Below are 13,298 nucleotides of genomic sequence, written 5' to 3'. Positions count from 1 at the left end.
CAGCAGAACAGTTACCAAGGAAAACTCTTAGTTATGTGGCGGATGAAAACTATCAAGATAAAAAACAATCTCTGCCCAAACCTGGTATAACCAATGATGCAATGTAAACTGCATCTGCTCTGCATCTAACTTCAGTCTAAAGTATTAAACAAACAAGGTCAATTTCAGATTTGGATATTGTCGTAGCCAGTTCTCCAGTAGTGGGGGAGAAAAAAGAACAAACGGTTACTCACCTTCTCATAACTGTTGTTCTTTGAGATGTGTTGCTCATATCCATTCCAATTAGGTGCGTGCGTGCCACATGCACAGTCGTTGGAAAGTTTTTCCCCCTAGCAGCACCCGTCGGGTCAGCTGTGGAGCCCCCTGGAATGGTGCCTTCATGGCACTCAATATATGACCCTGCCAACCTGGTGCCTCCTCAGTTCCTTCTTGCCGGTTACTCCGACAGAGGGGAAGGCAAGCAGGTTGAGAATGGATATGAGCAACATATCTCGAAGAACAATAGTTACGAGAAGGTGAGTAACTTTTTTCTTTGAGTGATTGCTCATATCGATTGCAATTAGGTGACTCCCAAGCCTTACCTAGGCCGTGAGGTTGGAGTTATGGAATCACTGATTGGAGCACTGCTCTACCAAAAGTTGTATCATCTCTGGCATGTTGGACGATGGTGTAATGAGAGGTGAATGTATGTCCCGAGGACCAAGTTGCTGACCTGCAGATTTCTTGCATCAGGACCTAGGCCAGGAACGCCGCTGATGAGACCTCAGCGCTCGTGAAGCGTGCCATAAGAGATGGGGTTGGTATTTTGGCCAGCTCATAGAACATACGGATGCATGCTGTGATCCAGGAGGATATTCTTTGAGATGAGACCGGGAGTCCTTTCATCTGGTCTGCCACCACTATGAACAACTGGTTCGACTTCCTGGATGGCTTAGTGCGTTCGATTTAAAAAGTTCATGCTCATTGATCATCCAGGGAGTGCAGCCTCTGATCACGGCTACTGGCATGAGGCTTAGAATAAAAAACAGGCAGGAAAATGTCCTGACTAGTGTGGAAGTGTGACACAACCTTAAGAAGAAAGACTGGGTGAGGTCTGAGTTGCACCTTATCCCTGTGGAAAACCATATAAGGTGGGTCTGAGGTAAGGGCCTTTAACTCAGACACTCTCCTTGCTGATGTAATGGTGACCGGAAAGGCTACCTTCCATGACAGATAGAAAAAGGAGCAAGTCACCAGCGCTTCAAATGGGGGCCCCCATTAGCCTGGACAGGACCAGGTTAAAGTCCCACATAGGGACAGGCTGTATGATCTTGTGATGTAGGTGTTCCAGACCCTTGAGGAACTGACCAACCACAGGGTTGGTGAAGATGGAGCATCTAGATGCTCCCAGGTGGAAGGCCGAGATAGCAGCAAGGTGTACCTTTATGGAGGACGCTGCCAGGCCTTGCTGTTTCAGGTGCCTGACAAGGGGGTGTACGACGCTGGTCACACCAAGTAGTAAATCTTTTCCACTTTTCCAGATATGTGGCTCTAGTGGAGGGCTTCCTGCTGCTGAGTGGGCCCTCCCTTACTTGTTCTGAGCACAGAAGCTCCATGGGGTTCAGCCATGAATCTTCCAAGCCATGAGGTGGAGGGACTGCAGGTCAGGGTGACAAAGGCGACCGTGGTCTTGAGCGATCAAGTCAAGGAGGAGAGGCAACATGACCGGAGCATCCACTGACTGTTCCAGGAGTGTGGTGTACCAATGTGGTCGAGGCCACACTGGTCCTACCAGAATTATCTCTGCCCCGTCCCTGCAGACCTTGAGTAGGACCTTGTGAGAGGGAACGGGGGAAAACACGTAGAGCAGGTGGCCTCCCTGGGGTAGCAGGACTGCGTCTGGGATTGAGCCAGAGCTGTGTTTCTGGAAGGAGCAGAACACTAGGCACTTTCTGTTGCTCCCGGTGGCAAACAGATCAACCTGGGGAAACCCCCACCGGAGGCTTGGCTCGAAGGACCGGGGACTGTGGTGCCATCATGGCAATAAGGTCTCTCATGGCCTCAAATGTGTCCGGGATGGATGGCAATTCCACCTCCTCAATTACCTGGCTCGGGGAGTCCAACGGCACTGGACTCGACGGTCCCCCTTGCAGGGCCGAAGTCAACAGTGCCAGCTCCGAAGTCTTTGGCCCTGGGTGCTCCTCTCTGGGATGCACTCCATTGGCCAGCTCCAAAGGGATGAAATCTCTGAGTCAGAGATCCACTCCTCCCCTGCTGCTAGTGCTGCTTCTGCATCAGGGAACAGGATCCCTCCGGTTTCGATCCTGGGGAGCGGTGGTGCCGCGGGTCTGTGCCAGAGTCCTTCCATGGTGCCTTGTCTACCACTGCTGCCGGGACACGGCGCACTGTTGAGCTCGGTGCTGGGTCTTGCCACACTGATGTAGGTTGCAGTCTGAGTGCCACCTCCATAAGGAGCTGCTTGAGGCAAAAGTCTCACTCCTTTTTTGTTCTGGGGCAAAACCCTTTACAAATCCTGCACTTGTCCGCTTGATGTGCTTCCCACAGACACTTTAAGCACGTGTTGTGGGGGTTGCCTGTTGGCACGGGCTTGTTGCAGGACTTACATGCCTAAATCCCAGGGGCTTATGCCCTGCAAGTCCCCCAAGGAGAAAGCAGTTGGGGTGGAGGGTTGGGATGCGCAGGGCTGCGGCGGCCAGAGAAAGAAGTGACTTTCCCCACCCCAGGGCTGCGGCTGTCGGTGAGAGTCCGCCCCCTCCTCCCAGCCCCAGTTTGGGGGCTGATTCAGTGGGGGAGAGAGGGCACATCCATCGCATTAGAAAGGTAAGACTATTGATATTAAAATATGAGTTGTGTGCTTTTATTTGTAGAACAAAAAAATGTTTTTTATTATTAAGATTTTTTTATATAGTGTTTTTATCCAAAGCACTTTATAATAGTTAGCTAACGATACAAACAACATTTGGAAAGGTCATTAAGTGGTCTGCTGAGACCTCAGCAATTTTCAAGTGGTCCTTGAAGAAAAAAAGTTTGAGAACCACTGTTCTAGATTAAAGAGCCCATTATCAAATTTATGTTCCCCATGTAGGTACTTATAGACTGTAAACAAATCCCATTCATCTTTTCTTTGTTAAACTAAGCAGATTGAGTGCTCGCAGTCTTTTACTAATAAGGCATGTTTTTTAATCCTTTAATTGTTCTTATGATTCTTTTCTGAACCTTCTCCAGCTTATCAACATCCTTCTTGAATTGTGGACAACAGAACTAGAAATTGTATTCCAGAAACAGTCACTCCAGTGCCAAATCCAGAGATAATATAACCTCCCTACTCCTACTTGAGATTCCTGTTTACACATCCGAGGATTATATTAGCCCTTTTGGCCATAAAGTTGCACTCAGAGCTCATGTTCAGCTGATGCCAAATCTTTTTCAGATTACTACTTCCCAGGATAGATTTCCCCATCCTGCAAGCATGGCCTGGATTCTTTGTTCCTAGATGTAGGACTTTATATTTGGCTGTATTAAAAGCGATATTGTCTGTGTGCACACAATTACCAAGCAAACCAAATTCCTCTCTATCAGTGACCTGTTTGGAGGCTGCTATTTCTGCAACAGTCTTTGAAAGCACAAGTAAGTTTGTTGACAGACATTTCATATTAAATTGAATAGTAAAAACACTCCAATTGCCCAACAGTCACAGGTTTTATTGAATGTATGTAGCCATCCCAAAACTGATCTGGACATCAGGAAGTTGGTTTCAGAAAAGTAGTTCCAGTCTTAAATAGCACATTTTGTCTTGGGGTGGTCTTTAAAAAGATGGTGGGCAGATTTTCAGAGGTAGTGGGCACCAACAGCTCCCACTGATAGGAAATGCGTACACTTATAATACACATTATTCTATGAACAAAATAGAACTGCTCATTAAATAGCCAGTCAAAACACAATGGTTATGGATTACTTTTAATAAACAACAATTAATATATGGACATAGTATTTGCAAGAAGTGCCTTACTGAGTATTTCTCACTAGAGCTCAGCGGAGGATGGATTTTCCATTTCACACAAAATTTTGAGATTTTAAAGTTTGGCTTCATTCTGAATTGGAAAATTTCAAAATTATTTGCAAAAGAAAATTCTGGAAATAAAAATAATTTCAGATTGACTTAAATGTTTCATTTTGACAAAAATTAAATTAATTGTTTTGTTTTGATTTTTATATAACGAACAATACAAAATTTTAAAACAATTCAAAACAAAGTTATTTCAAATGAAAAACCAAAATTTTTTCTGACAAAAATGTTGAAATGTGATGTTTCAATATTGTCAGAACTTTTTCTCATTTTTCTTCATCACCAAATATTGGCAAAATAGACATGATTTTGCAAAGTATTTCAACCAAACTACATATTCCAACAGAAAATGGTTCAGTCAAAGTTTTTCCAACCAGCTGTATTCTTATCTTATCATGTGTGGGTTCCTTTTAACTGTAACTTAATTGTGAAATTCCTGCAACCTTAACTGTGAATTTCCTGCATTAGTAATACTTGGTTTTGGGTTAACAACAACATCCCAGTAATTTTTTTTTCTTTTTTTGCCCTTAAGAAGCTTATCAAATATGTACTCTCAACACTGGCTCCATCTTAATGTACTTTTTGTCCAGGAATATCCAGGAAATGAAGTTATTAATAACTTAATGAATCTACTCTATGGTCATCAACTATTGATATGTACATCAAATTACCTGATTTTATATCTTGTATAGAGTGAAAATCCATTTGGTCTTCAACTAAAGCATCTTCCTCTCTCACATTAACGTAGTCTCGATCAGTGAATGGATAAAATAAATAGCATACACTTTGATTTGTTTGGCAAATACCATCACAATCTGTCGCCATAAAAATGGGTCTATTACCAAAAAAAAAGAGCAGAAAGAGGAAAACACTTAAAATCATTCTAAAACACAGAAAAAATACTTAGAGGCTATCTTCAACAACTCTTCATTAAAATTCATTTTGCATCAAGTGTATATTTTCTCTCTAGATATTTTATCTTGACAGCCACAATAAGAAACTCTTCCAACCCTAATCTTCTATGATTCTATTACTTATTCCAAAGCATTCTTATGTGTAAGACACATTACTACAAAGTAATCAAATTTGGTGTAGCCAGACAGGATGGTAGGGAGCTTGTTTTAAGTGATTTTCAGTTGAAAGCCTTGGAGGAAAAAAGTCATTTATTTATTCTTATGATAGATGCAATGACAAGGAAAGTTTCTTCACTATACTCCACCAAGATGCCTCCACCCTGACTTTGAAGCACCACATTTAGTTTGAAAAGGTCAGTTAGGTCTCCATATACATTCAGTTTTTGATTTCTTTGGTAAGATTGCAAATAAGGATATAAATGCCAAATTATGATATGAACATCTGCCCATTAAATAGTGGATTAAAAGCATTAATTTATTTAACACAAGAGACTAAAAAGACAACAGAGTAGGACAACTTTACTAATTACAGGCCTCAAGTTAAACTGGTGACCAGAAGGTGACAGTCTCCACCCACCATAGCCGAAGTCCTATACTTACCGCTTTCTAACAAGAGTATATTTTGTTGTAAGGTATGTTTCTTTTCCTGGAATCCAACTGCAAGTAAATTTAACATTGTAATGGTAAATGCAGGAAATATTCCCCGGTGTGCTTGGTGGAACTATAATCAGATAAAAAAAGAGAATTAAACTCTAAGAAAAAAAACATATAATTGAATACTGTACAGAAATAGTATGATCTCAGCCAGTCAGAAGGCTTAGCTTCATGGCAAATTTCAGTAAATTTACAATATACATATCCCTACGTTGACTCACTACTGCCCTTAGAACTCAAACAAATGTTTTTACCCAAATTAATTCTCAAAAAATATATAACTAAGCATTTTGGTATAGTAAAAAAAAAGCAGGCTTGGAAGTACTTTCAGTAGCAATCTTATCATGGGCCAATTTCAGTCTCCAAGTTTATTTCGCTCAGGATATATATTTGTGATTCTCTCTCTCGATATAGATATACAGATATATATATTACTTGCCTCATAAATAAGATGCACCCTCAAGTTTTCTATTGTATTACAAAACCAAACCATAGAACCAGTGATAATGTGATGCAAAGGCAGGGAATTAACTCCCTGCTTAGACTTCCCACAGATGTACTGGGTTGGGGCTGAAGGCCAAATTAGCTCTTTGGAATAAAGGAAGGAAATGCCATGAAAGTTTAGTAGTCAGGGAGAGAAGCAGCCAGCCTCTGAAAAGGCAGAGTTCCTACTGGTTCCTTCTAAGCATCCGACTCCACAACCAGTAATATCACTGATCTAAGGACCTTGCATGAGCCTTTGACTTTGAGGGTTAGGGGAGTTACCTATATCATTTGTCAGCACCTCACACTAAAGAGACCGCTGATTTCCTCCATCTCCTAAAAGCTAGAATACCTCTACCCTAAAAAGGAAACCCACCGTAACCTTTACAGTTGGGAGCCATCTAGGATAATATGAGACTCCAAAGATGTTTCTGTGTCAAAACCAGGCTCCCCATGAGGAAGAGTGGGAGCTGAGTAGGATGAAACTAGTCTCAATGGAACAACCCAACTGAAGTACCCCTCAAACTAAAGCTGCCCTCCCCCACCCAAGATAACAAAAATCAATGGACCTCTCTTTTGTTAAAGTGCTTGTGGCACACTGGACTTGCTGCTTTCTACTCTCCTCTCTAGTGGTGGACTTTACTGCACTGATCCTTGGATCCCAACTTTACTGACGCATTGGCTCCCTCCAGTGCTCAATTTGTAATGAAAGAGGTGCCAAGGCTCAAGCATCTATATGCTGGGGCCCAGGCAACTTTTTTACTTTCATAATTGATGCGGCAAGCCTAGAGGTGCCGGGGCTATGAACTGCCAAGCCTAGAGGTGCCGGGGCTATGAACTGCCAAGCCTAGAGGTGCCGGGGCTCAGCCCCAGCAAGCTCTGGCACAAATTAAGCACCTGCCCCCTCTCAGCCCTGAGCATGAATCTGTAGACCCTGCCTTAATTCATCCCCATTCACAGGAGCTTTAGACTGAAATGCATGTTTATTCAAAAGGCCATCACTTTCAGACAGCTTATACGGCAATTATAATTTGCTGGACAAGAGAAGCTTACTCAGTATCTTCCCTGGTGATTGTTAGGGTAGGGTAGACTAGACGTAACACTTTAACATCTAAGAGCTTGAATAAAAGCCCATGGAAGTCAAGAACTATGAACACGCATCAGTAAGGGAAGCAGGTACTCCTGTGTCATTTCAGAAAAAACAGGAAAAAATGCTTGCACACACATGTCCTAAAATACAACAAACTAACAAATGGATTAATAATTTTAAAACATTTAAAGGTTGTCAACTATAACTATGAAGGGTATCATTTACATTAGTATCTTTTAAAAACTTTTAATTTCAAAATCACATAATTCTACTTACAACCAGATTTAACTTCGGTGTGAACAAGAAGTTGTTCTTTATCTAGATATTTAATTAAGCATTTCACATGTGCACTTTCATTGGTGAAATTATGGATGGTTACACGAGAAACAGTTTCATTGATAATGTTGTAGTTTTCTTGTGCAATCAAATTCTGATTCAACTTCCAGATAATGTGACTTGCATTTCTGTAAGGCATATTGTAGTTTCCCAGAGTGCAAAGAAGTTTTAAGGTCGAACCTCTTTCAATTTCAGGAGACTGAGGAGAAATGTAAGCATTTCTCATAGAATTTCTATCTAAAAAAAAAAGAGTCAGACAAATCAAACATTTTTTTAAAAAGATAGCTTCATTTACCATTACAGGCTATGGGTATGTCTACACTGTAATTAAACACCCATGGCTGGCCTGTGTCAGCTGACTCAGGATCGCAGGGCTCGGGCTAAGGGGTTGTTTAACTGTAGTGTAGATATTTGGGCTCTCTGAGACCCCGGGGGGGGGGGGGTGTCCCAGAACTTAGTCTCCTGAACATCTACACTGAAATTAAAAGTAAAACTAATAAAGTATTTAATTTGTCCATGTATGTAACTGCCTTAGTTGCCACTGGATCATTAGATGATCCTGAATGGGAGAATAAGCAGTTCACATGATAATCCCCATTAAAACGCATTCCTTACCGCAGCACAGCTTGAGAACTCCTGGTGTCAAATTTAAACAGTATCCTACTTCAACTTATTCAAACAAGTGGAGCCCCCTTGTAAGTTAAGCTTTATTTTCCCAGATCTCAGTGAACAGTTGTCACTACAATCAGCAACCCAGGTCCTGTATTAAGGTATTTCACCTTTAACGAATTAATTAAATTTCTCACACTAACACAGAAGTGAAAGGAAAAACTTGAAACACCAAACTAAAGTTGCAATAAGTACAGAACCATAATACATTGTTGAAATAGTATGTCCACAGTCTGATTCCAGATAATCCTCTTAAATATACTTCCTATCCCTCTTTCTGGCCCTATTTGCCAATTAGGGATTCCCTTATGTGCAAAGCAAAAATTGCAAGGGCACTGAGTGACAGGCTGGAACATACTAGCGCCTCAGAGCCCTGTGGACCAGCATTCAAGATGCATAGGCCCTGACATCACCCACACCCTCAATAATAGTCTAAATACTAAGATGGGTGAACTTGAGTGCCTGGTATTAAATGAGGATATTGAAATAACAGGCATCACAAAAACTTGATCTAACGATGACAATCAATGGGACAACATAATATCAGGGTACAAAATATATAGGAATAACAGAATAGATTGGGCTGGTGGGAGTGTGAAACTATATGTGAAAGAAAGCATAGTGTCAAATACAGTAAAAATCTAAATGAATCCAACTGTACCACAGAATCTCTACAGCTAGAAATTCCATGCTTGAATAATAAGAGTAGAGCAGCAGAAATATACAACTGACTACCTCATCAAGATGGTGATAGTAATTGTGAAATGCTCAGGGAGATTTAGAAAAACCACAAAAATAGAAAACTCGGTAATAATGTTGGATTTCAACTATCCTCATATTGACTGGACACATCATCTCTGGACAGCATGAAGAGGCGATTAGAGATGAAAATTGGAAGTCAAATCCTGCTGAAGAAAATAGAAAGGAACAAACTCTGGCAAATCAAGTGTAAAAGTATAATTATGCGTCCAAAAAGAATTTGGAGAGCAACTAGCAAATGACTCAAACAGCAAAAAAATTTAAGTACATGAGAAGCAGGAAGCCTACCAATCAGTAGAGCCACTGGACAATCAAGGTGCTAAAGGAGCACTCAAGACAGACCAGGCCATTGAGGAGAAGATAAATTAAATCTTTGCACAGGTATTCACTGCAGATGTTGTGAGGGAGACTCCCCACCCGAGCCATTTTTAAGAGACAAATCTGAGGAACTGTCTGTGACAGAATACACCCCTATAGTCACACCTTACACCTTATTGTAATAATCTCTGTGCAAAGCATGCCTTGCAATGTATCATTTCAAAACCCATAATTTGCTGGTCAGTATTGTCCCAGTAAAATATGTGTGGCAACATTGTATGTGAAGTTATACAATTCCCCTGTATGGTGTTATTAACACATGTTCCAAATGTCACAGCCCTGCCCAGATGGAAGTTGGCAAACAGGTCTGTCCTAAACAAAGAAATGGGTACTCTACTTAATTTGAATTTTAGCAGTAAACAGAGTCATCAAGCAGAAAGTGAAATGAAGAAAGTTCCAACAGGTGAAAAAACCAGCAGAGAATATCCATCTACAACCTCTTTGGCTCCTGAGTCTCAGGTGGAAATGTTTTTCAAGAGGGGACCTGAAACTAAAAAGGAGGGACAAACACACCAAGGCATCCCTCTTTCACTCCCCACTTACCTATTGCATTCACTGCACCTGAAGAGAAAAAGGAAGCAGGCGTTAGATTCTGGGGGAAGGGTACAGAACAAAATCATTTGTGATCATTTTATTACAGCTAGCTGAGCCATGCATCCTGCCCCTAGAGGTTGCCATATGTTTCATCTCTCATAATAGGAGAGGTTGGTATCACAGTGTATTATTAAGGTTGTCTGATACTTCCTATTATAATATCCTGTTTCCAGTTGCTTATAATTTTGCCAAACTAACTATTTGGGTTCAAATTTTCCATATAGAAAAAAATAATTTAAGATATATGGGCAATCTTAATTCTGACAATTCCTAACTTTTTAGTGCTTGACTTTGCAACCTCAATAACATTCTTTTAACATAGCTGATATTATAAACAAACACATTACACACACAAAACTCTCCTTCATTAGAATGACCTGTACTATGAATATGAAAATAAGAAGCAGATAGGGTGGCGGTCTAGCACTTTGAACTAGATAATGATCACTTCTTAATCAGTGAAATAGTCAAATTTTGTTCTGAATGTGTGTCATTTCCCTCTATGCTACACACTATTAACCCAGCTCTCCTCTCAAACACCATTTGTTAGGGAAGTTTCAAAAAGAAAATTTCCTTTACTTTTCAGTGGTGTCCTGTACCATGACGCACAAACACTAACGTGACTAAAATACAAAGCTTCCAAAACTGCTTTCATATGTAGGTGATCTTTGATTCCTTTTTACTTCTGCACCCCAACAAAGGGAACTCATCTCTTCCATGCTTTTTGCTGTTTTTCTCTAATGCCATATCTTAACCTAAATGTATACATTTACGTAGGTTGAATTGTCTGTTTACTTCTTTTGTTACACAAGTGTCCAAATCAAAGATTTTAAATACTGGTTGCATAGTGATATATCTGATATGCAACTGTTCAGCTGTACCCCTTTCATGGAGTGTTCTGGCTTCTGAAGACATTTGTATATTTCTTGCATGCAACCCAAAGACAAAAAGAGGCAAAATTCCCTTTACACGTGACCTTGTTGCCTGTCTTGTGATAACTGTGCAAAGATTTTAAAGTAATGCATAACAATTTGCATGTGAACTGCCGATATAGCCACTAAAGACTCCATATTTTGCCATATTAGCACTGTTATTTCCTGTTCTAAGGATAAAGGAAAATTGGAATCTCAAATACTATTTTGCACTGAAGACAAATACTAACTCTTTAAATTGTGAATATATGAACATTAAGGTTTATTAAATTTGTCTCTGAATAGGGAATATGAGGCTGTCCACCTCTTGCCTTTACATATTAAATACTGTTAGTTCACATTTGTTTAGTTTAAAATTCTCCAAAAATACTGCATCCTGACTGGCTGACAATGAGAAGCTTTGTCATGGCTTTCCAATACAGATGCCCTCCTCTTCCCTAAGGAACAGGGAAAGAATTATCTAACTAATGTGGTTTGTTCTGTGAGTTTATAATGAGACTAAATAAATATAATGCCAGTATTTGCTATCAGCTTTAATAGTAAATTAAGATCAATTACAATATCTGTGATTACTTCATTTGTTGCTCTATGCTGTACACTACTCCACCAAATACCATTTCCAATTAATTGGGATACAGCTGAACACAATTAGATATTTAGTACATACCTAATTGAAATCCTAGTGTTTTAAATGTACTTTTTCCATTCAGTTACTCTTCAAAAGATAGCAGTTTTTCCTTTTCTTTGGAAAGATTTCTTAAAATAAGATAAGTTAGTAATACAGAAGTGTTTCATCCTACCTGCTTTGTAGGTTCTGCAAAGCACAGTAAATATGCAAAGCAAACAGTAGAACATTTTCTTTACAATAAATGGGAGCAGGGAACACTGTAATAAAATAGACATAAAAAGTTATTTATTTCAACTGATAGGGCACCTCCTCCATCTCTCTCAGTGCTGTACACCACTACAATAATCCATACATAAAATAAATACAAAGGTAAATTAACATTTATTTATTTTTAAGTCTTTTTTCCAGTTGACTGTATTTCCCAAAGGAGGAAGTCAAATTGATAATGTTTTGCCTTATTGGAATCCCTAATTACTAATTTAGAAACTTCCTCACATCCTCTTACCAACAAACCTCGACTCTGTTCAGAGAATCATACTTCAACAGGAGGGATGTGGTACATGTGTCGCAATATATGCATTAATAAGCATTATGAAATCAGTTACTCTATTGGGTATTATAGGTCAACACTGCAATGTAGTTACTGTATAGTAATAAGCCTAGGATAGGCACTTTTTAGGAAGATATAACTCAAAATAAAATCTCTTAGAAGGGTTTTCTTTTCTGTCTATAAAGGGGTTAGCTCCATCCATTAAGGCCTTAATTCAGCAAAGCACTTTACCATGTGCTAAACATTAAGCATAACCCCCAAACTCCCACCAAAGTCAGTGGAGTCATTTATTTTCATAAGTGCTTTGCTGAAACATAACCCAGATTCTCAGATGAGTTACTGATGGACAGTAAAAGTTTAAGTGTAACATGCTGATAATAATGTCCTTATTTCCATGTTATTTATTTATGCATACACTCAAGTTATCCTGGATTTTAAGAGGCATATGTTATTTCCACTCTCTCCCATGTCAACAATGGACAATTTTTTGCCTTGTCTATTCCCTGTTTACTAAATCCTTTTTTTTATATTTATTTATTATTCATCACTGATGGATCCAATCAGAATCAGGGCCCTGTTGTGGTAGGGGTTATACAAATGCATACAAAGATGTGGGGAGCTCACAATCCAGGGGCTTGTAACCATGCCCATGTGAGTACAGGTCACTGTGGACTGATGCAATTTTAGATGCATATCCACAGAATTTAGCAACAGATCAGTTTTGACTTTTCTCTCCCATTAGAGCTGCAGAGACAGCTGAATTTTATTTCATTGTTGACGCAAAAGAAAAAGATACTAAATAAGTTTCAACCAGTTTCACCTGTGCAAGACCATTTAACACAGTGATACTCAAACTGGAGCTCAAGAGATGCAAGTGGCTCTTTTATGTGTGTCTTACAGCTATGCTTTTACTATGTTATTAACCAATTGTAGTTGATAAAATAATAATACTTGCTGTAAGAATAATACATAAAAAATAGTAAATGAAACAATGAATTCACACTACTCTGGTTCTTTTGGGTAATGTTGATGGCTAATTTGGCTCCTGAACCACTGAGGTCTGAGTATCACTGATTCAACATAACATGGTTGCAGACATTAGAGAGTATAATTTGGCCTGCAGAACGTTGCTAGTGGTGATCCACTTGACTCTCTGATGACAGGCTTAGTTTGCAGGGCTAGCAACTAGAGACAAACATTTTTTGCTTGGGGCCATCCACAAATCTGGAAGCTGGGTTGCTTTTC

At 39.8% G+C, this 13,298-nt stretch overlaps 1 protein-coding gene across 1 annotated transcript in view; it reads right to left on the bottom strand.

The window, feature by feature from the left end:
* IL31RA (interleukin 31 receptor A) overlaps positions 1-13,298 on the bottom strand; it is a 70,409-nt gene that overhangs the window by 40,963 nt on the left and 16,148 nt on the right. The window contains 4 exon segments of the mRNA XM_077817246.1: positions 4,738-4,901; positions 5,581-5,701; positions 7,484-7,780; positions 9,893-9,910. Of these exon segments, the coding sequence (XP_077673372.1) occupies positions 4,738-4,901; positions 5,581-5,701; positions 7,484-7,780; positions 9,893-9,910 (600 nt within the window).

The sequence above is a fragment of the Eretmochelys imbricata genome, chromosome 5 (assembly GCF_965152235.1).
Source record: "Eretmochelys imbricata isolate rEreImb1 chromosome 5, rEreImb1.hap1, whole genome shotgun sequence".
Lineage (NCBI taxonomy): Eukaryota > Metazoa > Chordata > Testudines > Cheloniidae > Eretmochelys > Eretmochelys imbricata.
This window is presented reverse-complemented; position numbering and strand designations above follow the sequence as displayed.